General features: G+C 40.7%; 2 protein-coding genes across 4 annotated transcripts in view; both read right to left on the bottom strand.

Annotated features, from left to right (window-relative positions):
* LOC132110897 (MAP/microtubule affinity-regulating kinase 3-like) overlaps window positions 1-2,800 on the bottom strand; it is a 30,239-nt gene extending 27,439 nt beyond the window's left edge. For 2 of the 3 annotated variants that reach the window (XM_059517972.1, XM_059517976.1), the window contains exon 1: window positions 2,096-2,799. In XM_059517972.1, coding sequence (XP_059373955.1) covers window positions 2,096-2,149 — 54 coding nt within the window. In that variant the 5' untranslated portion in view covers window positions 2,150-2,799. Of the gene's footprint in view, window positions 1-2,095 lie in introns of all 3 variants that reach the window. The other variant, XM_059517969.1, reaches the window with a different exon arrangement.
* A 9,277-nt stretch (window positions 2,801-12,077) lies between these two features.
* Window positions 12,078-21,095, bottom strand: LOC132110900 (eukaryotic translation initiation factor 5-like). Its single transcript, XM_059517984.1, has 12 exons — window positions 21,004-21,095; window positions 20,635-20,802; window positions 18,204-18,483; window positions 17,996-18,077; window positions 17,721-17,893; window positions 16,810-16,921; window positions 16,498-16,625; window positions 16,254-16,415; window positions 15,543-15,704; window positions 13,232-13,396; window positions 12,994-13,131; window positions 12,078-12,603 (listed from the first exon to the last, which is right to left on the bottom strand). The coding sequence occupies exons 3-12, from the start codon at window positions 18,273-18,275 to the stop codon at window positions 12,508-12,510; spliced, it is 1,290 nt and encodes a 429-aa protein (XP_059373967.1). The 5' UTR covers window positions 18,276-18,483; window positions 20,635-20,802; window positions 21,004-21,095; the 3' UTR covers window positions 12,078-12,507.
* Between the last annotated feature and the right edge of the window lie 1,129 nt (window positions 21,096-22,224).

A 22,224-nucleotide genomic window follows, 5' to 3' on the forward strand; every position in this document is an offset into this window, starting at 1 on the left:
TTAATGTCAATAAATAATCCATATAGAATACATTGAGGGCTGGACTGGGACAAAAAATCGGCCCAGGCATTTTTGCCCAGACCGGCCCACTATATGATCATAAACACCACCCATCTTGGCACGCCCTTAATTATATGCATACCAACTCCTATTCATTAAAACCACTAATGCCATGTAATGAGTGAGTATAGGAACGAGTGAGAGTTAACAGATGAAATAAGTCAAAATTGTATATTTATTAATACAGTTGAACTATACTCCACAGCGGTGAATCCTAAAACAAGCTATAAGCGGCTCTGGCATAGCAATACCAGTGTTTCTTACAGGATTTTTGTTAAAACTATGGTGGTGTGTCCTCGGTCCTTCTAGGGGGGTTCGGGGGCATGCCACCCCATGAGAAAATTTTGTGCATTTTAATGTTAAATTCATTAATCTGGTGCACTTTGAGAGTTCAAAATTAAAAGCTCCAACCCATATTCAGTGTGCAAATTAAACAAAGAAAAATTCAAACCTCTTTTAGTTACAGTGTCTATTTACATTACACCTATACATAATAATAGTTATAATATTAATCCAATGACAGTAATAGCCATATTTTGTAAAACAAATGCACAAAAAAATAAAGGAAACTTTCTTAATTAGTTGTACCAATTTCTATACTTGAAAGAGATAAGCAAATGATCTTTTATTTTGATGCAAACTGCATCAAGCTTTTATTTTGGCGGAAAACATGGTTTACAAACGCCTCTTATTAAATTTCTAGTGAATTGCGGTAATCGTCAACTATGCAGATGTGGAAATAATCTACACTCATGACATGGCCTAAGTGTTTTGAAAGTAGGTATGCTTACCACAGGCTCTACACTTTCTCATCTCTCTCCTGATCCTCCGTCCTCACTATCATCATCTGCCACAGGAGCTGATGAAGGTCAGAAAACATATATTTTGACACAGTTTACAGTGTCTGCTTTAAGGGCCTGGTTCTATTTTTTCACGCTATTTATCTGCACATTCCTTGCGTTTCTTCATCTTTTTTTACAGATACACACTGACACTGCTGCCGCTCGCTCACTCGTTTAGAGTTGTGATTGGGCCAGCCCAGTGTCAATCAAGAAAAGAGCCAATGAGCCGCTGATCTACGTGTTTCATGGGCTGGTCTGTCAGAAAAAAAAACTAACACTGACTTTGACCAATGCATTACACCGGCACAAACCCAGCGCCGCCAATTAAGCAAAACAAAACGAATGGGTCGCCGATGTACAATTTTATGGGCCGTTTAAAAAAAAAAAAAAAGAAAAATATGAGTATGAGATATCGGCCCAAAAAGCACGTCGGCCGGTATGCCCAATGTCCAGTCCAGCCATGAATACATTTCATGCACAGAAGCCTTTAACTAAATATATTAAGAATTTCAGTAAGCCCACAATGTTCTCTTTTAATTCAGTATTAAATATGAGCAATTCATACACATTTGGATTGAATGATAGAACGATAGATAGATATGCAGTGGACAAGTCAAAGACTGTGACCTAATGCCACATTATTCACAGGCACCTTTAAGGGGGACCTGCATCAGCGCGCGCGCTCATCTCACCTAGCCTCACTGCTGACGTATGAACAGTAACCTATAGAACAGACTGACGCCAATGCGCAATATCTGCATCCTATCGGCGATTAAAACATGCAAACCCACGCACGGTCACGCACCAGCGTGCAGGACTTTAACTAATCAAGCATATGTTGCACCCATAAGCAGAAAAGCAGCCAAATTACTGATGCACTGGACCCCATGCGTCACTTCAGCCTGGTGCCCCATCTGTCCAAAGACTAGAACAATACTGCTAATCCACTTACAGCACCTGGTCAGCACATAAAACACGATACGGGATGCGACACTGCCCTTAATTCTGGAGGAAAATCAGATGAATGGTTTAAGAGCATCGTATTGACCATAATCGCTGTATAGGCAGGTTTGAGACACGGCCGTAAATTGCGACGCGACACGACCCAAATAACACACTCACAAGCGATAAATCCTCACAGGATTGAGTCAGTAACTACTAACCAGACACTATAGCATTAATAGGCTACTTACATATTCCGCCTTGCGCTCGCTGACGGTGGGCAGCGGGGCTCGTGTTGTTGACATACTGCTGATGACAAGCCGCTTTCCCGCGATCACGGTTTAAGGAGCAGAATTTGCGGTGCAACGAAGGGGAGAATATATATTTCACAGATTGCACACTTGGTCAGTAGCATTGATTTGCATCTAAAGCTGGTAACGAGCTTGTTAAAGTTTGGGAGAAATAGTCCGGACGCTCGCTAACGCTTAAGTTACTGCGTTTAATTACCGATTGCAAGCCATCTGATAGATCCCAAAATAGCGAATGAGTCCGGCTAACTTGTGCACTGTTAAAAACATAACACTTCCAGGCCTGGCGTCGCTGTCTGCTTCATATTTCATATGTCCAGTTCAAGTATGAATAGAGAAAATTGCACTTCACGGGACCTCCGCGGTTATCTCCCCCAAAGATAATCTGCTCATCGAACGATCATCAGATGGACGGTCCGGTATATTCAGAGGTAACGGCAGAGAGCAAGTGATCACAGGCGTCGGGGCCGCGGGGAGGACTTGCTTCTTGACGGATCCATTCCACCCGAACAGCCGCGTCTGTAGCCTCTCGTTCAAAGCGAGATCCAAGATGGCTGCCGAATAGCGCAGGAGTTTCGAACCGAGCCCTGAGAGAGACACAGGAAGTGAGGAAACAGACGGATCTCTGTGTTCATTGGCGAGCGCCACATCCTTCAGACAGCTGTACTTAGGTGTTAATATGGAAAAAAGGGGGAAAACTTTGTCATACGATAACAACTGAGACATACCCTGTTCAATTGAAGTGCAGTTTTACCATCTATGGTTTGACTGTTGTGTCAAGGAAGACCGTGAGCTTTATTTAAATCTGCACCTTTGAGAAATATCATTAAAAATATTGTACACTGACTGACCTGAGTAACAAGCTTCCAGTTTTGTTGTACATGGAGCGGGTCGCCCCCTGTGGGCGTCACCATGTTACGATCTCAGGACACAAAAGTACTGTAGCCACAACCCAAAAGTATGGAAGCATATGGGTTGCAATATTCAATTTGCAATGTATTATGCAAAATGACAATGCAATATGTAAAATGGCAATGCATTTCTGTATTTACATTGACATTTTCCAATACATTTGTGCAACGTTTGGTGCAAAATGAAAATTAAATTACATAATTTTCATTTGCCATTTCACACACGTTTTAATATGTAAAATTAGTACTCATTTTAACGCTTTATAAGTTGCAAAATTAAAATGAAAATGTATTACAGAAATGATTAGATATGTATAACATATTCAAGCAAAAACTGTTTCAAAATTATCATTCAAATGCTATTTTTCTTAATTGCATTAAGACTCACAGTCAAGACACTTACGATTGCATTTTCATTCAATGCCCCGCAATGAATGTAGCAAAATTCAATGTGCACATTGAAAATGCATTCCGAGCCGATCACGTGTCTGCCCCCTCCCGCCATGTCAATCACTGCGTGAACAAGGCGGGGCTTGCAGAAGGTCAAGAGACTCAAGAGGATTCAAGTGAGAGAACATGGACAAGACAGATGGTCTGTGTACGTCTTGATCATTTCGGTTTATGGCTTAAATATTTCATACGCACTTGTGGGCGGAGCTGAAACGCTGCTTTCATCTGATTGGTCGAGTCGCTCCACCTTTAGCTCGGTCCTTTCATTCTTTCAGACAGAATAAAAGTCAGTGCGAGTGAAGCACTGTGATGTCTGAAACCACCGCTCACTGTTAATTAGCATAATATTTGAATCAGATGTAGCTGGGCACATAATTTGTGCTGCTGAGACCTGCAAATTATTTCTAGGTTGTAGTATTGTATGAATATTGTCCCACTGATAAATACAGTGCAAATAGTTCTGTCTCTTTGGATAAAAGTGAAGTGGAAATAAAAATCAATAATAGACTGAACAGTTCCATGTCTGTAACATCTACCACTCTCATCTTTTAAGTCATAAGGCACTAGGTATGTGTGTGTGACATTAATAAATAATTGTGAAAATTAATATAGTTACATTTCTTAAATAAATTAGTAATATTTGTTTTATTACATACTAAATTGAATGATGTTTCTCTTTTTAGTCTTCTTTGTTGGGCATGAGAAAGACAACATATATTTACCTTTTTTCCGGACTATAGGTCACACTTCTTTTCATAGTTTGGCTGGTTTTCCTTTTAGTTTCCTTTTAGTCTAATGGTTTTCTAGGAAAACGCTTAACACGTAATTAAACACATTGCATTCTTATTCTGGACTCATCTGCCTGTCAGTGAATAGAATGCTTTATTATTAATTTGTTTACTGAGTTTGGTCTTTTAAAAACACTGTTTTAATGCATTAAGCCACATTAAACGTAGAATGTCCCGAATCATTCCAGCTGATTGAAAAGAATCGGCTCAATGGTCACAAAATGGATATCGGAGAAGATACCAATTTAATATAAATAGATGATACTTTATAAAGTTTATCTCAATATTTGACAGTGGCTGTGAGACTGCACAAAAATAATAGCACAATTATCATGAAATTGTGTTCGTTACTATAGCAACAGTTTACAGGTATGTCCTTTTAGAATCATCACTGGCTGATAGAAATAAAAGTTTATCGATTTCTTCACTTTCAAAAAACGAGGAGCAGCATATTTTCCTGAAATAAAGGGGAGAAAAAGTCTATGTTTTGCAATGTGGTAAAGAAAATTAAAAGTTTCATAAAAATTTAATTGGCAGACACATTAGACTTTTGCAGTGTCATTTATCAACTGCATGATGGATAATTATATGTAACAATAATTGTCTTATCATGCTATATAAATTAAAACAGTAATCATACACCCCTTTCATTTTCTTTTCTCATACTCTGATGATATGAAATAATCAAATTTTCTAAAATTATTTCATTCATAATTCATTCTTCTATCTGAAGACCTGATCGTCTTACTTGCTGTAGCCTCGTCTGTAACGTCTTGCTCCTGTAGCCTACACTGAGCAGCATAAAGCACCCTCTCGCGGCTGTAGGCGGTAATGTTTTCTCTTGGTACTGAATAAATGCGACTTAGTCCAGTGCATACACATTATATATGTTTTTTTCCTCGTCATGACATATTTCTGGACTGATGCAACTTATACTTAGGTGCGACTTATAGTCCGAAAAATACTGGTAACATTATTATTATTATTTATTATGAGAGTAATTGACACAGACTAGAACTTTAATGTTTCATCCAAATTCAGCTCAGATCTTCAGACTCGTCTGACTCGCGTTGCTGTATAACTGGCCAGACTTACCTTCCCAAAAAATCCTATTTAATTTAATAAATGTAACTATATTTATTTCCACTTCTCTGTTATCCAAGGAGACAGAACTATTTGCACTGTTTTTATCAGTGGGACAATATTTATACAATACTATAACCTAGAAATAATTTAACGGGTCTCTTGCAAGTCGCAGCAGCACGAATTATGTGCCTAGCTACATCTGATTCAAATATTATGCTAATTAACAGTGAGTGGTGGTGTAATAGTTCGTGGGAGGAAAGGAAGAGGACAAAGGGGTCGGCTGGACTGCTGACGTATTTATTAACTCAAACTTCAACTCAAACTACACAAACACCAAATGGTGACTTCTACTCTGACATCAACACGTTCACACAACATGTCCGGTTTACTCTTTCCGGTTCCCGATTCCCGTCAGCAGTCCGTCTCTCTCGACTGCTTCTGTCTCTCCTGGCGTTTTATACTCTCTCCGCGCCAATTACTAAAACGAGAAACAGGTGTTGATAGTTTTTGCCCAAACCACTCACTTACCGCTCGTCTCCTGATTCTCTCTCCCGCTGCAGACTTCACTAAACCACGCCCCCCCTGCCACATACCCCCACCGCCCGTCTCAGGCCGGGGAGCCATCCGGCCTGCAGCCCAACCCCCCCCCCCCCCCCCCTTTCTGGAGAGGAAGTCAGCCACCGCCATCTGAACACCCGGCCTGTGGATCACCTTGAACTTAAAAGGCTGAAGAGCTAGATACCAACGAGTGATCCGCGCGTTGGTATCCTTCATGCGGTGGAGCCACTGCAGCAGAGCGTGGTCCGAACAGAGGGTGAACTCCCGTCCCAGGAGATAATAGCGGAGGGTGAGGACGGCCCATCTGATGGCAAGGCACTCTTTCTCTATGGTGCTGTACTTAGCCACTCTCTTCGAGAGCTTCCGGCTAATGTACAGCACCGGCCGTTCCTCCCCCTCTATCTCCTGGGACAGGACTGCCCCCAGCCCCCTGTCCGACGCGTCTGTCTGCAACAGAAAAGGGAGAGAAAAATCAGGAGAGTGTAACAACGGCCCGCCACACAGAGCAGCCTTGACCCAAAGGCCTGCTGACAAGGCTCCGTCCACTGGACCGTATCTGGCACCTCCTTTTTAGTAAGGTCAGTCAAAGGGCTGGTGAGGTCCGGAATAATTAGGAATAAACCGTCTACAATATCCCGCCAGCCCCAAGAACTGCCTTACCTCCTTTTTGGTCTTGGGACGTGGGCAGGTCGCAATAGTGGCTGTCTTATCAATTTGGGGACGCACCTGTCCATGCCCCAAGTGGAAGCCCAAATACCTTACTTCCACACGCCCAATCGCACACTTCTTTGGGTTGGCCGTGAGCCCCGCTCCCCTCAGCGACCTCAGGACAGCCCTCAGATGCTGCATATGCCGCTGCCAATTATTACTAAATATAATGATATCATCCAGGTAGGCAGCCGCATATGCAGCATGGGGTCGCAGAATCTTATCCATGAGGCGCTGAAAGGTAGCTGGTGCCACGAACAAGCCAAACGGAAGGGTAACAAACTGGTGTAATCCAAACGGCATTGTGAAAGCTGTCTTTTCTCTGGATAATGGAGACAAGGGGATCTGCCAATAGCCCTTTGTTGAGTCCAATGTCGAATAAAAACGAGCTGTGCCTAGCCGATCAAGCAACTCATCAACCCGCGGCATTGGATACGCGTCGAATTTCGACACAGCATTCACCTTGCGGTAATCCACAAAGAACCGGACTGAGCCATCCGTTTTCGGAACTAAAACTATCGGGCTCGCCCAGTTACTGTTGGATTCTTCTATTACCCCCATGTCAAGCATAGCGCCTAATTCAGCCTGAACTACTTTTTTCTTGTGCTCAGGTAAGCGATACAGCCAGCTGCGAACTACCACGCCTGGCTCGGTCTCGATATGGTGCTGAATCAGGTTAGTACGGCCCGGTAAGGGCGAGAACACGTCTGCAAACTCTGCCTGTAATTTCGTTAAATCAGAGAGTTGGGACGGCGAGAGGTGATCTCCACCTGGAGCCAGGGCGAGGGATTGTGGTTTGATATTCGCCTCTGGTCCAAGATCACCCCCCCCCCCAATCACCGTTGCCAACATCACTGATTCCGCCTCATTCCATTTTTTTAGGAGGTTGAGGTGATAGATCTGACGGGACCCATTCCTATCGGACCGTATTACCTCAAAATCGAGATCTCCAACTTGTCATGCGACCTCAAACGGTCCCTGCCACTTAGCCATTAATTTAGAGCTCGACGTTGGGAGTAATACAAGTACTTTCTCTCCCGGTGCAAATTTGCGTAACCTAGTTCCCCTGTTATACAGTTGGCTCTGGCGGTCCTGGGCTTGTAACAAATTCTCCATTGATAGCCGCCCCAACGTGTGGAGTTTTGTTCTCAAGTCCAGCACATACTGAATTTCGTTTTTGCCCTGAGATGGTCCCTCCTCCCAAGTTTCTCTCAGGACATCCAGCACCCCTCGGGGCTGGCGTCCATAGAGAAGCTCAAAGGGGGAAATCCCCGTGGAGGCTTGTGGGACCTCTCGCACAGCGAATAACAAGGGCTCTAGCCACCTATCCCAATTTTTGGCGTCTTCATGAACGAACTTACGGATCATGGATTTAAGTGTGCGATTAAACCGTTCGACCAGGCCAGTTTGTGTTTGTGGGTGATAGACGCTAGTTCGAATCGATTTAATGCCCAACAATCCGTACAGTTCGCGTAGCGTATGTGACATAAACGCCGTGCCCTGATCAGTGAGGATTTCTTTAAGAACCCCCACCCGGGAGATAAGACGAAACAGGGCATCCGCAACACTTTTAGCGGAAATGTTGCGGAGGGCCACTGCTTCAGGATATCGTGTTGCATAATCAACTATGACTAATGCAAAGCGATGTTCACGTGCCGATCGCTCTAATTGCCCGATGAGGTCCATCCCAATTCTCTCGAAGGGGACCTGCATTTAGGGAAGAGGGCGCAAAGGCGCTTTTGGGGCGGCCGGTGGGTTCACCAACTGACATTCCGGACAAGACGCACAGCACCTGCACACATGGTCATGAATGCCCGGCCAAAAAAACGGGTCATGAGGCGATTCAGTGTTGCTGCCTGTCCCAAATGGCCCGCCATAGGATTAGAATGAGCCACATGGAAAAGCATTTCCCTGCGGCTCTTCGGAATTAACAATTGGGTTGTATTCACTTTTGTCCGAGCGTCTTGGGTCACTCGATACAACCGGTCTTTTAAAATGGCAAAATATGGATAGGTGAGCGGGAGGGCAGGTTGGAGAGGCTGGCCATCGATGGAGCGGACCTGTTGAAACGCATGTTTTAATGTCTCATCCTGAGACTGCTCCAGAGGAAAGTCATCATGCTCCGAGAGAATCAGTCTCCCGATTTCGTTCGGTTCCTCTGAAGCAGAACCCAGCGGTCCTGGCTCAGTTTCTCCCACCTGTACCTGCGCGGTCTCCTTCCATGCCTTAGTTCCCCAAGAGGCATCCGCACATAACGACCCCAATAAAACCGTAAACGTGGGCCAATTCGTTCCCAAAATTATCGGATGCCGGAGGTGGGGACTAACCACCACCTCTACACTATGCTTTTGTCCCCGGAATTGAATAATAATTGGGACGACCGGATACTCCACCACATCCACGTGTACACACCGCACCTTAACCACGCGGCTTGTATCCAATGCCCCCAGTTGAATCAGGCTTTGATGGATTGAGGTTTGTTTACATCCTGAATCCACCAAGGCCAGATATGTACCACCCTTGATACTCACAGGTATTTGGTACTCGCCAGCCTGACCGGGGGTGACCTGGGGGACGTCCGGGACCCGGATCATCGTCCCCACCTCCATCACTGGACACCTGTCCACGAAATGCTCCGGGTCCCCGCAACGCCAACAGGCCAGCCCAGACCTACCCGCTGCCCCAGTGGCAGGGAGTGGATTGGAGAATTGGTGCGGGGCCCTTGGATTCACGAAGTGCCCTTGGTCAATCCCGTCCCGCGGGAAGAGCTCCAGGAACGCCTCTGGATCGTCCTGGGGCCCCATCTTGTGCAGCGGCAGGTGCATGGGCATGGCGGGCGGCCCAGCGGCCTCGGCGCGAACCTCCCGATCGATCCAGCTCCGGAACCTCTCACGGTCCTCCTGCTGGGCCTGGACGATGGCTTGGAAGCGCCTCTCCTGGTCGGTCCTCAAGTCCAGCAGGGCCTGGTGTTGTTCGCGGTGCAGGACCGCGAGGAAGGCGATGATGTCCGCAAGCGGCGTGGAGGACGGGCTTTGCATGGTCCTTCTTCCTCCCGGGTTTCAGCACCAGTGTAATAGTTCGTGGGAGGAAAGGAAGAGGACAAAGGGGTCAGCTGGACTGCTGACGTATTTATTAACTCAAACCTCAACTCAAACTTCACAAACACCAAATGGTGACTTTTACTCTGACATCAACACGTTCGCACAACACTTCCGGTTTACTTTTTCCGGTTTGCGATTCCTGTCAGCAGTCCGTCTCTCTCTCGACTGCTTCTGTCTCTCCTGGCGTTTTATACTCTCTCCGCGCCAATTACTGAAACAAGAAACAGGTGCTGATAGTTTTTGCCCAAACCACTCACTTACCGCTCGTCTCCTGATTCTCTCTCCCGCTGCAGACTTCGCTAAACCACACCCCCCCTGCCACAGGTGGTTTCAGACATCACAGTGCTTCACTCGCACTGACTCTTATTCTGCCTGAAAGAATGAAAAGACCAAGCTGAAGGTTGAGCGATTCGACCAATCAGATGAAAGCAGCATTTCAACTCCGCCCACAATTGCCAATGAAATATTTAAGGCATAAATCGAAATGATCAAAACGTACACGGACCATCTGTCTTGTCCATGTTCTCTCACTTGAATCCTCTTGAGTCTTGAGTCTCTTGACCTTCTGCAAGCCCCGCCTTGTTCACGCAGTGATTGACATGGTGGGAGGGGGCAGACACGTGATCGGCTCGGAATGCATTTTCAATGTGCACATTGAATTTTGCTACATTCATTGCGGGACATTGAATGAAAATGCAATTGTACGTGTCTTGACTGTGAGTCTTAATGCAATTAAGAAAAATAGCATTTGAATGATAATTTTGCCAAAGTTTTTGCTTGAACATGTTATACATATCTAATCATTTCTGTAATACATTTTAATTTTGCAACTTATAAAGCGTTAAAATGAGTATTAATTTTACATATTAAAACTAGTGTGTGAAATGGCAAATGAAAATTATGTAATTTAATTTTAATTTTCATTTTGCACCAAACGTTGCACAAATGTATTGGAAAATGTAAATGTAAATACAGAAATGCATTGCCATTTTATATATTGCAATGTCATTTTTTGTATATTACATTCCAAATTGAATATTGCTACCCATATGCTTCCATACAATAGTACATCTGAACAAAACAAGCAAACCTAGCGAAACAATACAGTATATTCCCATATTACACTGAACTAAATTATAAATGCAACACTTTTGTTTTTGCCCCCATTTTTCATGAGCTGAACTCAAAGATCGAAAACTTGACTTTTACTATGTACACAAAAGGCCTATTTCTCTTAAAGAAATCTGCCACACTTGTGAGGTGCATGAATTATCTCGGTAAAGGAGAATTGCTCACTAACACAGGTTTAGACAGATTTGTGAACAGTATTTGAGAGAAATAGGCCTTTTGTGTACATAGAAAAAGTCTTAGATCTTCGAGTTCAGCTCATGAAAAATGGGGGCAAAAACAAAAGTGTTAATGATTTTGTTCAGTGTAATATCAAAGAATAGATTCCTCGTAGTATCAGAATTGGCTTTCAATGCCAAGTGTGCTCACACATACAATGGATTTGTATTGGTTACAGAAACTTCCAGTGCACAAAAAAAAGAAACTATAAGTAAAAAATAAAATATGTATAATATCAAGTAAATAGATATTAATGCCTAAAACACAGATAAAAATGTATATACAGATTTTATCTACAGATATGTGCAAGGTGAAATGGAGTGTTCAGAAATTGAAAATTTAAATGTTGCACATGAAATATTTAGTACTACTATTGCACATAATATCATGCCTATTGGTAAAATAATATTAAAATACTCAAACTTAATAACGCTAAAAAAAGTTATGCAAAATTAAATTGCCATATTTCTTTTATTCTGGGTAATGGTCCACCTGCTTGTCTCACTTTGACAATTTTATATTTATGTTTCTCACTGCAGCACAAGTCTTTGCAGACTGATGCTGGGCCTGTTCTTATTTTAGGTCCCATTACTGGAATACCACATTGAATTATCCCCCTATTCCTTTCCTATGTAATACCAAAAGTCTATAGTCATCCTTATTGTAATGTTCACTGTTTAAAAACTTATTCCCTGGGTGCATTTGACATTATATTTAAATGGAAAATGTCATGATCATCAAAGATAGAGGGCCTCATACAATGGTGGGTTAGTCAAGAAAAGCCATATGCCAGTTGAATCATCAGTTAGATGTACTTGTGTATATGTGCCATCAAGAGGCCATTTTAGGCTTGATGTTCAAACAAAAGTATTTTTCACAATTGTACTACTACAAGACATAAATGAAAAATATCTAGCTGCCAACCCCTGAAGTAAAGAGAGTGGTGAAAAGAAAGAAGCCAAAATGGACAGATCTGTATTGTAGTTAATTGTTATTCCTGTTTATTTCATGTATTCCATTGTACAGACTCAAGTTACAACCTTAGTAAGTTAAGATAACAAAATCATCCATATAATGTACAGCAAAACCCTTTTTTTTTATGATTTCAAGAAAAAAAAAAAGAAAAGAATCAGATGTGCAGCATAAACAACCCCATGAATCAAAGTCAAGCTCACAATACATCAAAGTTGCTCAATACAGACAATAAAGCTCAAAAGTTCTTATTACCTCAGCAGCAAGTCAATGAAAAAGCTATATTTAAACCATTCTCGTAAATCAGATATAAGAAGAAAGTGGGACAAAACAAGACCGGGGCTAAACAGGAGGCCACTGTGATCCACTGCATGAAGAGGAACAGGAAGTAGCCAGGTTCCAAGATGGCAGCTGCTGTTTCACTTGTCATTTCTTTAAATGGCATCTATATCAAGGTCGTCATCCTCCTCTGCTTTCTCAGGCTGAACGGTCTCCACCTTCAGCTCTCGGGCAGAGGAAGAGTACACAACCTTAAGACCAAAAACAGTTCAAATGAGAAAGATGAAGAATCTGAATAGCAAACAAGCTAGCACAACACTCTCTCTAAAACACACTTTAATTCTTGCCCAAAGAAGACTAATGGAATTACTCTAATTACTCTCCCAGGGCTCCAAAAGCGGTTTCTCTTATTAATGACTACATAAACTACAATAAACTACATACATAGTTTGTCAATTAAAAAAAAAAGGGGGTAATTATACCACCCTAGGTTCAATTGTTGATACAACAGCTACACGACATTGTTGAGAAACTGGCAATCCTTCCTGAGATAAATCATGCAGCTATAGCTGGATAAAGGGACTCATGAATAAATTGAGATAATCCAAAAGTTTCCAACTGTAAAAAGTGTAAGAAATTACCTCAACGTTTTCATCATCTTCCTCCTCCTCCTCCTCTGCCTCACTCTCCTCCTCTGCCTCCTTCAGCCATTTGACAAAGGGAGCTGCCTTGGCATGGATCTCCTTGGCCAGCTCCTTGGAAACATACTTCTTGGAAACCTTAAACGCAAACAAAACACATTGTATATTATTCAAGATGAACAGTTCATGACCCTGATGTTATAAGATGCTCTTAATCCAAATGATGAGTAGGTTGTACCTTCTCTGCCCATGCGAGGATGACATCCTCCTCCAGCAGGTCAGCATCATAGAAGTCTTTGAGAATGACGGGCACTCGTGGCAGCAGCTGACTTTGATAAAGCTTCACCAGACACTCGAAGCCTCCCAGAAGATACTTCTGAGCTTTCTTATCATTGTGGCAGAACTACAGGAAAAGGAGGATTTTGCACTTTCAGTAGTGATCATATGGTAAAACTATGTACATTTATGATTCACTTTATTTGTTATTTTTTTCACAGAACTACAACCCGAATTCCGGAAAAGTTGGGACGTTTTTTAAATTTTAATAAAATGAAAACTAAAAGACTTTCAAATCACATGAGCCACTATTTTATTCACAATAGAACATAGATAACATAGCAAATGTTTAAGCTGAGAAAGTTTACAATTTTATGCACAAAATGAGCTCATTTCAATTTTGATTTCTGCTACAGGTCTCAAAATAGTTGGGACGGGGCATGTTTACCATGGTGTAGCATCTCCTTTTCTTTTCAAAACAGTTTGAAGACGTCTGGGCATTGAGGCTATGAGTTGCTGGAGTTTTGCTGTTGAAATTTGGTCCCATTCTTGCCTTATATAGATTTCCAGCTGCTGAAGAGTTCGTGGTCGTCTTTGACGTATTTTTCGTTTAATGATGCGCCAAATGTTCTCTATAGGTGAAAGATCTGGACTGCAGGCAGGCCAGGTTAGCACCCGGACTCTTCTACGACGAAGCCATGCTGTTGTTATAGCTGCAGTATGTGGTTTTGCATTGTCCTGCTGAAATAAACAAGGCCTTCCCTGAAATAGACGTTGTTTGGAGGGAAGCATATGTTGCTCTAAAACCTTTATATACCTTTCAGCATTCACAGAGCCTTCCAAAACATGCAAGCTGCCCATACCGTATGCACTTATGCACCCCCATACCATCAGAGATGCTGGCTTTTGAACTGAACGCTGATAACATGCTGGAAGGTCTCCCTCCTCTTTAGCCCGGAGGACACGGCGTCCGTGATTTCCAACAAGAATGTCAAATTTGGACTCGTCTGACCATAAAACACTATTCCACTTTGAAATAGTCCATTTTAAATGAGCCTTGGCCCACAGGACACAACGGCGCTTCTGGACCATGTTCACATATGGCTTCCTTTTTGCATGATAGAGCTTTAGTTGGCATCTGCTGATGGCACGGCGGATTGTGTTTACCGACAGTGGTTTCTGAAAGTATTCCTGGGTCCATTTAGTAATGTCATTGACACAATCATGCCGATGAGTGATGCAGTGTCGTCTGAGAGCCCAAAGACCACGGGCATCCAATAAAGGTCTCCGGCCTTGTCCCTTACACACAGAGATTTCTCCAGTTTCTCTGAATCTTTTGATGATGTTATGCACTGTAGATGATGAGATTTGCAAAGCCTTTGCAATTTGACGTTGAGGAACATTGTTTTTAAAGTTTTCCACAATTTTTTTACGCAGTCTTTCACAGATTGGAGAGCCTCTGCCCATCTTTACTTCTGAGAGACTCTGCTTCTCTAAGACAAAGCTTTTATAGCTAATCATGTTATAGACCTGATATCAATTAACTTAATTAATCACTAGATGTTCTCCCAGCTGAATCTTTTCAAAACTGCTTGCTTTTTTAGCCATTTGTTGCCCCCGTGCCAACTTTTTTGAGACCTGTAGCAGGCATTAAATTTTAAATGAGCTAATTAAGTGGATAAAAGTGTAAAATTTCTCAGTTTAAACATTTGCTACGTTATCTATGTTCTATTGTGAATAAAATATTGGCTCATGTGATTTGAAATTCCTTTAGTTTTCATTTTATTAAAATTTAAAAAATGTCCCAACTTTTCCGGAATTCGGGTTGTAGCAGATCATTTAAATGGCTTCATTTATCCAAGCAGTGGGGGGAAAGTGCTAGATATCAAAGCTGCTCGTTTACAGTCTAGACTATATTTAGCATGGCCTAACACTAGAATCACAGCATGTCAGCAGGTTTCGGTGTCCTGCTATAAATACTTGTCTATCACTAGGCTCAGATGGAAACTTTTATTTGTATTTTCAATACTGATTTTGGGGGGAAATCAACCAAATTCTGTGTGTAAAACATTAAATTGCGCTGAAATTACTATACTTGGCTCAAGGCACATTTAAAAATTATTAGCATGAGTGACAGGGCTGTTCCAATTCTGTGGAAATCAGCAGAGAAGAGAGACAAGAGAAGAGGTCTGTACATGCAAATCCTGTGTGGCCCAGTCTATTACATTTAAAATTAAAACTGGTGATTTTTTCCTTTTTTTAAAAACCCATACCCGCAGGAAGTGACGTTTGTATTTCTTGATCTGGTCTCTGATGTTCTCGTTAAAAAGCAGTTCGCTCAAGATAAGTGGCCCCATGGCTCTCACATCCAGCCTTTCTGCTTCAGCCAGAATCTCCTTATCAGCAGAGACTATTGCTCCACTCTCTTTCTTTTGCTGAGCAGAAAAGAGAGAGATGCTCGTCAGTTGTTATTTAACACTATATGTTACACTGTTACAAAGGTAAACTACCATTCAGAATTTGGGGGTCAGTCATTTTTCTTCATTTTATATATATATATATATTTAGACTTAAACTGATCAAAAAACACAATACAGACACAATTTTAAAAAGTTTTAAGTCAAATAAATGCTGTCCCTTTGAAACTTTCTTATTGATCAAAAATTAGGGGGGAAAAGTAACAGTTTCATCAGTTTTCAATATTGATCAATATTTCTTAGGCAGCAAATCATCAAATTAGAATGATCGTGTGATAACGACTGCTGAAAATTCAACTTGCATCACAAGAATAAATGACATTTTAAGAGTGATTTAAAATTGTAATAATATTTCACATCGCTGCTGGTTTCACTGTATTTTTGATCAAATAAATGCAGCCTTGGGAAGCATAGACCATTCTCTGGCAACCCCAAACTTGTGTAGCTTAACCAGATGTGTCATTAGAAAATGTTTTTACATAAGAAACAGACAGTGATGCCATTTACTTTGACAAAGTTGTAGAAGATGTTGACCCTCTCCTCCAGGGTTTTCTCCAGGTCCTCGCTGAGGGTCAGGTTCTTAGCATGGTCACTGATCTCCTCCATACGCCGACGCTGGGCCTCTTCTGTAGTTTCCTCTGCCCAGTCATCATCATCTTCCTCACCATCCTACACATCAGCATACACTTTAATGTACGGATTACAAACGAAATTAAAATATATGTATAGCTTATTCACAGGTATCTCTTACAACAGCATCTGGTGCATCTATGTCGTTATGGTTCCCAGCATCACCACTTCCAGAGCCATTCACCTTATCCTTCTTTTTGTTTTTCTTCTCCTTCTCTTTCTTCTCTTTAACACAACTGCTATCACTCTCTGCATTTCAAATCGGTTTACAATTAATGGGGTTTCTAAAGCTTATATGCAATACTAACATCAGAAATGTAAAAAGCAAGCTGTACTAAACCCATTTCCAACAAACACGAGGCATAAATCTGATGCTAAATGTAATGAATAAAATTAGTAGATGCATTTGAACAACACACAGCGTACAACTCACCAGGTGGGTTTTTGAGAATGAATGTGCACAGTTTGTTCCGAGTGTCCAGCATTCCTCGATTACCACAAGCCTTGCAAGAGCTTCCGATGGTCTGCTTCTTTGGGTTAACATGCTGAGACCAAAAAAGAAAAAACAGAATTACACAATAGATACTATGAGGAACATTTCTGTAAAATAAACAGCACCTGAATTGCTGTGCAAACAAATGTTTTCACTTCCACTTTTTAAAAAAAACATTGAGGATTAATTTGCATTTTAAATATCAGCTAAAAACGTGGAACTATGACAAGCTTGCTATTACAAGGAATTTCAATGGTTTATTCCAAATGGAAAAGTGTTCACTTTTGTAAATCACAAGTATTTTTTTCCTTCAAAGTTTCCTCACAAAAATACATAAACATAGCTTTAACGCACATAAATGTAAATTAATCTATAATTAGCGCTAACTAAGCTAAATGCACCAGGATCAATAAAAAAAAAAACACCAGTGTAAGTGTAACCAGTGTAAGTATTGTTAAAATAAAATGAATAAAGAATATTCTTTGTGAAATGAAAACAAATAAATAAATACTAGTTTTAGTACTTTGGCACTGAATGACAAAATATGTTTAAGTACTAAAATTAAGATTATAACTTTTAAAATCAAAACAAAAAATATAAAAATGAAAGCTAAAAAATACTATAATAATAATATAAATATTAAAATAAAACAGAAAAAGACCAATGCTTTCATAACAGGAATATGTTGTTATCACTTTTGTAGTAAAAAAATGACAAAAAAATCAAGTGTACTAAACATCACCAGCTGGCCTTGTACTTGCACCACAAAAATAAAATAATTCTAAATTCTTTAAACATTACCTGACTGACAGCAAAAAGTAAACGGAAAGCAACCCTGATTGTCAGCTTACCAGGTCAGTTTCAGGGTTGTCACACTCGGAGCACAGCACAAACTTGCGGATGAATCCGTCCAGCATGTCCTGCAGTTTGTTGGCTTCATGGGATCCGTTTACGATGTAGCGGTCATTCTTAGCATCAAACTGAGTCTGTGCCCCCAACTCACAGCCAAAAAACTTAGTTGGATCTGAGGAAGCAGAAAAGAGTGGAATATATACATCATTGTCCTTTGATGAAACACTTCTGAAAAAATAATGGCTATAATAACTAATTTGAAACACAAACTTACAGGTCGGAGGCCTATTCAATGCCTTTGCAACATCAACCATGTTGACAATGACCGTCTTGATTCCATTACCTTTGCCTTCCACCTGTAATTGACAGTGCAATTTTTTAAAATCTTCTCTAGCATCATATTGTTACTACACACAACATTAAGGGAATATTTCCACTGTGTACAGAAATAATTTATATATTTTTTTCTCATTTAGGGGTACCTTGGCAATCAAGCGGGGCATCTTGTAGCGGTAGAACTGGTCTGACACGTTGCGGTTGACGTTGACAGACATTTTGAGTGATCTGAGGCACTATCAGCAAGATAAAAAGATCCTGAATGGGATTTTTTGGGTATCTTCTGTCTGGAGAAGAGGGGATGACATAAACAACTGCAAGTGTGCTCGGTCTCTGACATGAAAAAGATCTTGCCACAGTGGCTGCAAACTCCTCGCTCGTGGACTAGGTTTCCCCCGCTCGCGTTCCAACAGCTGCGCAACAGCTCTAAAAAGCAAAATGAAATACAATGTATTATACAACAGTTTCTTACAGTCCTTTTAATTTGATATTGTTTTTGGTTTTATACTTGGTGACATGCATTGGATTCTTTCTGAACTATTTTTGCTGGCAGAGAACTAACTGGTACATTTATTTCTAAGGCCAAATCACAGCGGTACTGATATTTAATGTTATTACACGGCTCTGTGGAATACTTGATTCTGATTGGTCAGTGGCAACATTCCGAGGTATGTTATTCCTAGTTATTACACGGCTCTGTGGAATACTTGATTCTGATTGGTCAGTGGCAACATTCCGAGGTATGTTATTCCTAGTTATTACACGGCTCTGTGGAATACTTGATTCTGATTGGTCAGTGGTGACATGCAGAGGTATGTTATCCCTAGTTATTACACGTCTCTGTGGAATACTTGATTCTGATTGGTCAGTGGTGACATGCCGAGGTATGTTATCCCTAGTTATTACACGTCTCTGTGGAATACTTGATTCTGATTGGTCAGTGGCAACATTCCAAGGTATGTTATCCCTAGTTATTACATGGCTCTGTGGAATACTTGATTCTGATTGGTCAGTGGCAACATTCCGAGGCATGTTATCCCTAGTTATTACACGGCTCTGTCAAATACTTGATTCTAATTGGTCAGTGGTGACATGCAGAGGTATGTTATCCCTATTTATTACACGGCTCTGTGGAATACTTTATTCTAATTGGTCAGTCGCGACATTCCGAGGTATGTCATCCCTAGATAACAACCGGGGAAAGCTGATAACACAGGCTCATCCGGGTAACTGAAGTCGGCGCTGTACTCTTTCTTGAACTATTTTTACTTGGTGAAAGCTTTGCGTTTGTTTAGATTATAAAATATTAAAACATGATTCAAAATGGTGTACAATTATTTAATTATGTCATCCCGGTATAGTGGACTCGCTCTCGTTTCATTCAAATGCAGCTGCTTATTGCATATATTGCATAAATGCATATTGCCTTATTTTTGTGGTGAAATGTCAAATCAATATTTTGCATCTGTTCCTGTGGCTCAGTGGTAGAGTATTGCGTTAGCAGCACAAAAGGTTGTAGGTTTGATTCCCAGGGAACACACATAATGGTAAAAAAAAATGTATAGCCTGAATGCACTGTAAGTCACTCTGGATAAAAGCTTCTGCTAAATGCATAAATCTAAATGTAATTATTTACTTATGTGGCAAGTAGCCGTGTAATAAGCGGGAAAATGTACATCCAGACGGTTGTCAAACTGGCTGGCTCAATTAATATGTTTTTGTCTTATCACATTGAATAATGAATTACATGAAACACAAATGATAGCTTATACTATTGATATTAAAAAGTGAAATTTTGTTTAAAAAAAACTATCGTAACAGTTTTTATGTTAATATTAAATGTTGTTTAATTACGTCTTTGATTTGACTGTGCATTTCAATAATTTTGATATTGATAAGCACTATTTATGCTACTGAGGCAGACCAGCCAAAAAGTTTAAGTTTGTCATTCTATCAACAAACAAGGCAGAGCATAATGGAGTGCAGCATCAAGAATATTACATTTAGGGGACAATTTACCCATATCTGATTGCTGGGGAATAGTTCCTCTCAATATCTATGACAGGGAACTACCTTAACTTACTTAAAGGGATAATTCACCTTCAGTTGCTAGTCCCAACTGACTTGCATGCTGTTGTTTTCCACACTATGGATCTGTGAGTTACGTGACAGAACAAGCTTTCAGAAATCAATCATGTAGGATTACGATCACGCGCGTGTCCAACGTTTGGTCGAACTGACAGTAAACCAATCGAGATCTTTATAGAAACCGTTAAGAGAACTTGAAATGTTCAGAAAACACGTCAGCGTATTTTAAACGTGTTTCATTATATACGTATATTTGTTTTAACAGACCTCAGGCTCGTAAAGTTGTTTGATCGCGCGGTGCTGCAGAGTGCGTCACGGTTAGCGCGCGCGCCATTTTGTTCCCCTCCGTCAAGCTAGTTCACACCCATTAGCTAGTTATAAAAGGCTCCCGAACACTCGTTTCCAAGACTCGGGTATCCAAAACACATTCACAGATGTCTAATAGATATTGACAAATCGGTTTATACAAATGACCGGTCAGATACTCACCGTTTTCGTAAAATAAAGACATAAACACAACGCTAGTCGTCCACCGACGCAGTGAAGGGTTGACAGCGGAGAGCCTGGAGATGTTGATGATCCAAAGATTGTAAAGACAGATTAGACCTGGGAACTGCTGAGCAATCAGTCGAGGGATGTCAGATCTTCGCGGAGAAGCTGGAGTAGAAGAACAGGGTTAGATTCGGCAACACATTACATATTAAGCTAAGCAGCTCTCCGATTCGCTATGATAAGAAGAAAAACTGCTTTTCAAAGGACTGCTTTGGCATTTGGTAAACTCAAACACTACAGATGTGTCTGAAACGTGTTAATTAATCAGCAGATAGTGTTTTAATATTGGTTTAGGTCACGTCTTACCTTCCCAGAACCGTCGGTGTTCCACGCGATGGCAGAATGAGCTGATGATGATGGGCGTCGACTTCGCGTGGAATCCGCATAGCCCCGCCCACCGCTGTTATTCATTGGCTACAATTACGTCCTGTTTTCAATTTCATAACGCCGAGTGGCTGCTTTTAACGTCAATCATAACTGTACCACATAATTTCGGTTTACGTTCTTCTGATGCAACTCCTACTGCGCAAAGGAGAGTTATAGGTTATGTAAATTAGCCTAGTCTAGGCCTTTTTGCATCAAAGAAAATCCAATATCCTACCAATATATAAGGTAGTACAGGGGGTTAAGTCAAGTCAAGTCAAGTCTGCCTTATTGTCAATTCTTCCACATGTACAGTACATACATACAGAGCAGTGGTTTTCAACCTGTGGGCCGATGGTATTGCAAGTGGGCCGCCATTTACTATTAAAATAAATAATATTGTTCATATATGTAAAAAAGTCATAACATAATAACACAATTTCATACCTATATAATTAAATAACAAAAAATAAATATTAAACTGTAACTATGCTTCCACTATTCAAGCACTCATCAACTTTTTTGACTCCACAGCCCCCAAACCAATTCCTCTCATCCTTATATACAAGAAGACAATCATATAAGGCCATGCTATTTTGTAGCATTTTAATTGAGATTTTATTTACATAACAAAAAAATAATAATTTTAAGACCTATTGGACCCACCCATATATATATATATATATCCAAATCCCTCTCTTGCTTTTGTATAAGTTTTAGTTCAGGCTCTGCTATTTGTTTTATATGTTTTGCTATTTGTTTTAAAATAATTATTAAGCATTTATGTGCTCACATTAATTGAGACTAGAGTTAACTAGAGACTACAGTGAACACTTGGATTATTATTATATATATTTAAAAAAAAACTTGTAAATCAAAACTTGATAATGTAATATTAAAAGAAAATGATGATGAAAAAAGCTCTGCATGTGTCCCTTATTTAACACCTGATCACTGGCTCATTAGGAGAGAGCTCACTGAACTGAACTGAGTGTGTCAGATAAGATCTATCTATCGTTTCTCTGTTATATATTAGTTCTCCTGCAATTATAAGCCTTTATTAACCAGGGATTGTCTGTTATGTTTATCTTTAACATTTTTGTAATACCTGTATTGGATATGGTATTTTGTAACTGATTCTATTATATTCTTCACAGATTACAT

The sequence above is a fragment of the Carassius carassius genome, chromosome 30, assembly GCF_963082965.1.
Source record: "Carassius carassius chromosome 30, fCarCar2.1, whole genome shotgun sequence".
Lineage (NCBI taxonomy): Eukaryota > Metazoa > Chordata > Actinopteri > Cypriniformes > Cyprinidae > Carassius > Carassius carassius.

Excerpts from the sequence above, each read along its gene's own strand:
- LOC132110900 (XM_059517984.1), bottom strand. The coding sequence starts at position 18,275 with ATGTCTGTCAACGTCAACCGCAACGTGTCAGACCAGTTCTACCGCTAC. Across the intron at positions 15,705-16,253 it reads TCTTCTACAACTTTGTCAAA|CAAAAGAAAGAGAGTGGAGC; the intron begins GTAAATGGCATC and ends TTTTCTGCTCAG. Across the intron at positions 12,604-12,993 it reads AAGATGATGAAAACGTTGAG|GTTGTGTACTCTTCCTCTGC; the intron begins GTAATTTCTTAC and ends TTTGGTCTTAAG.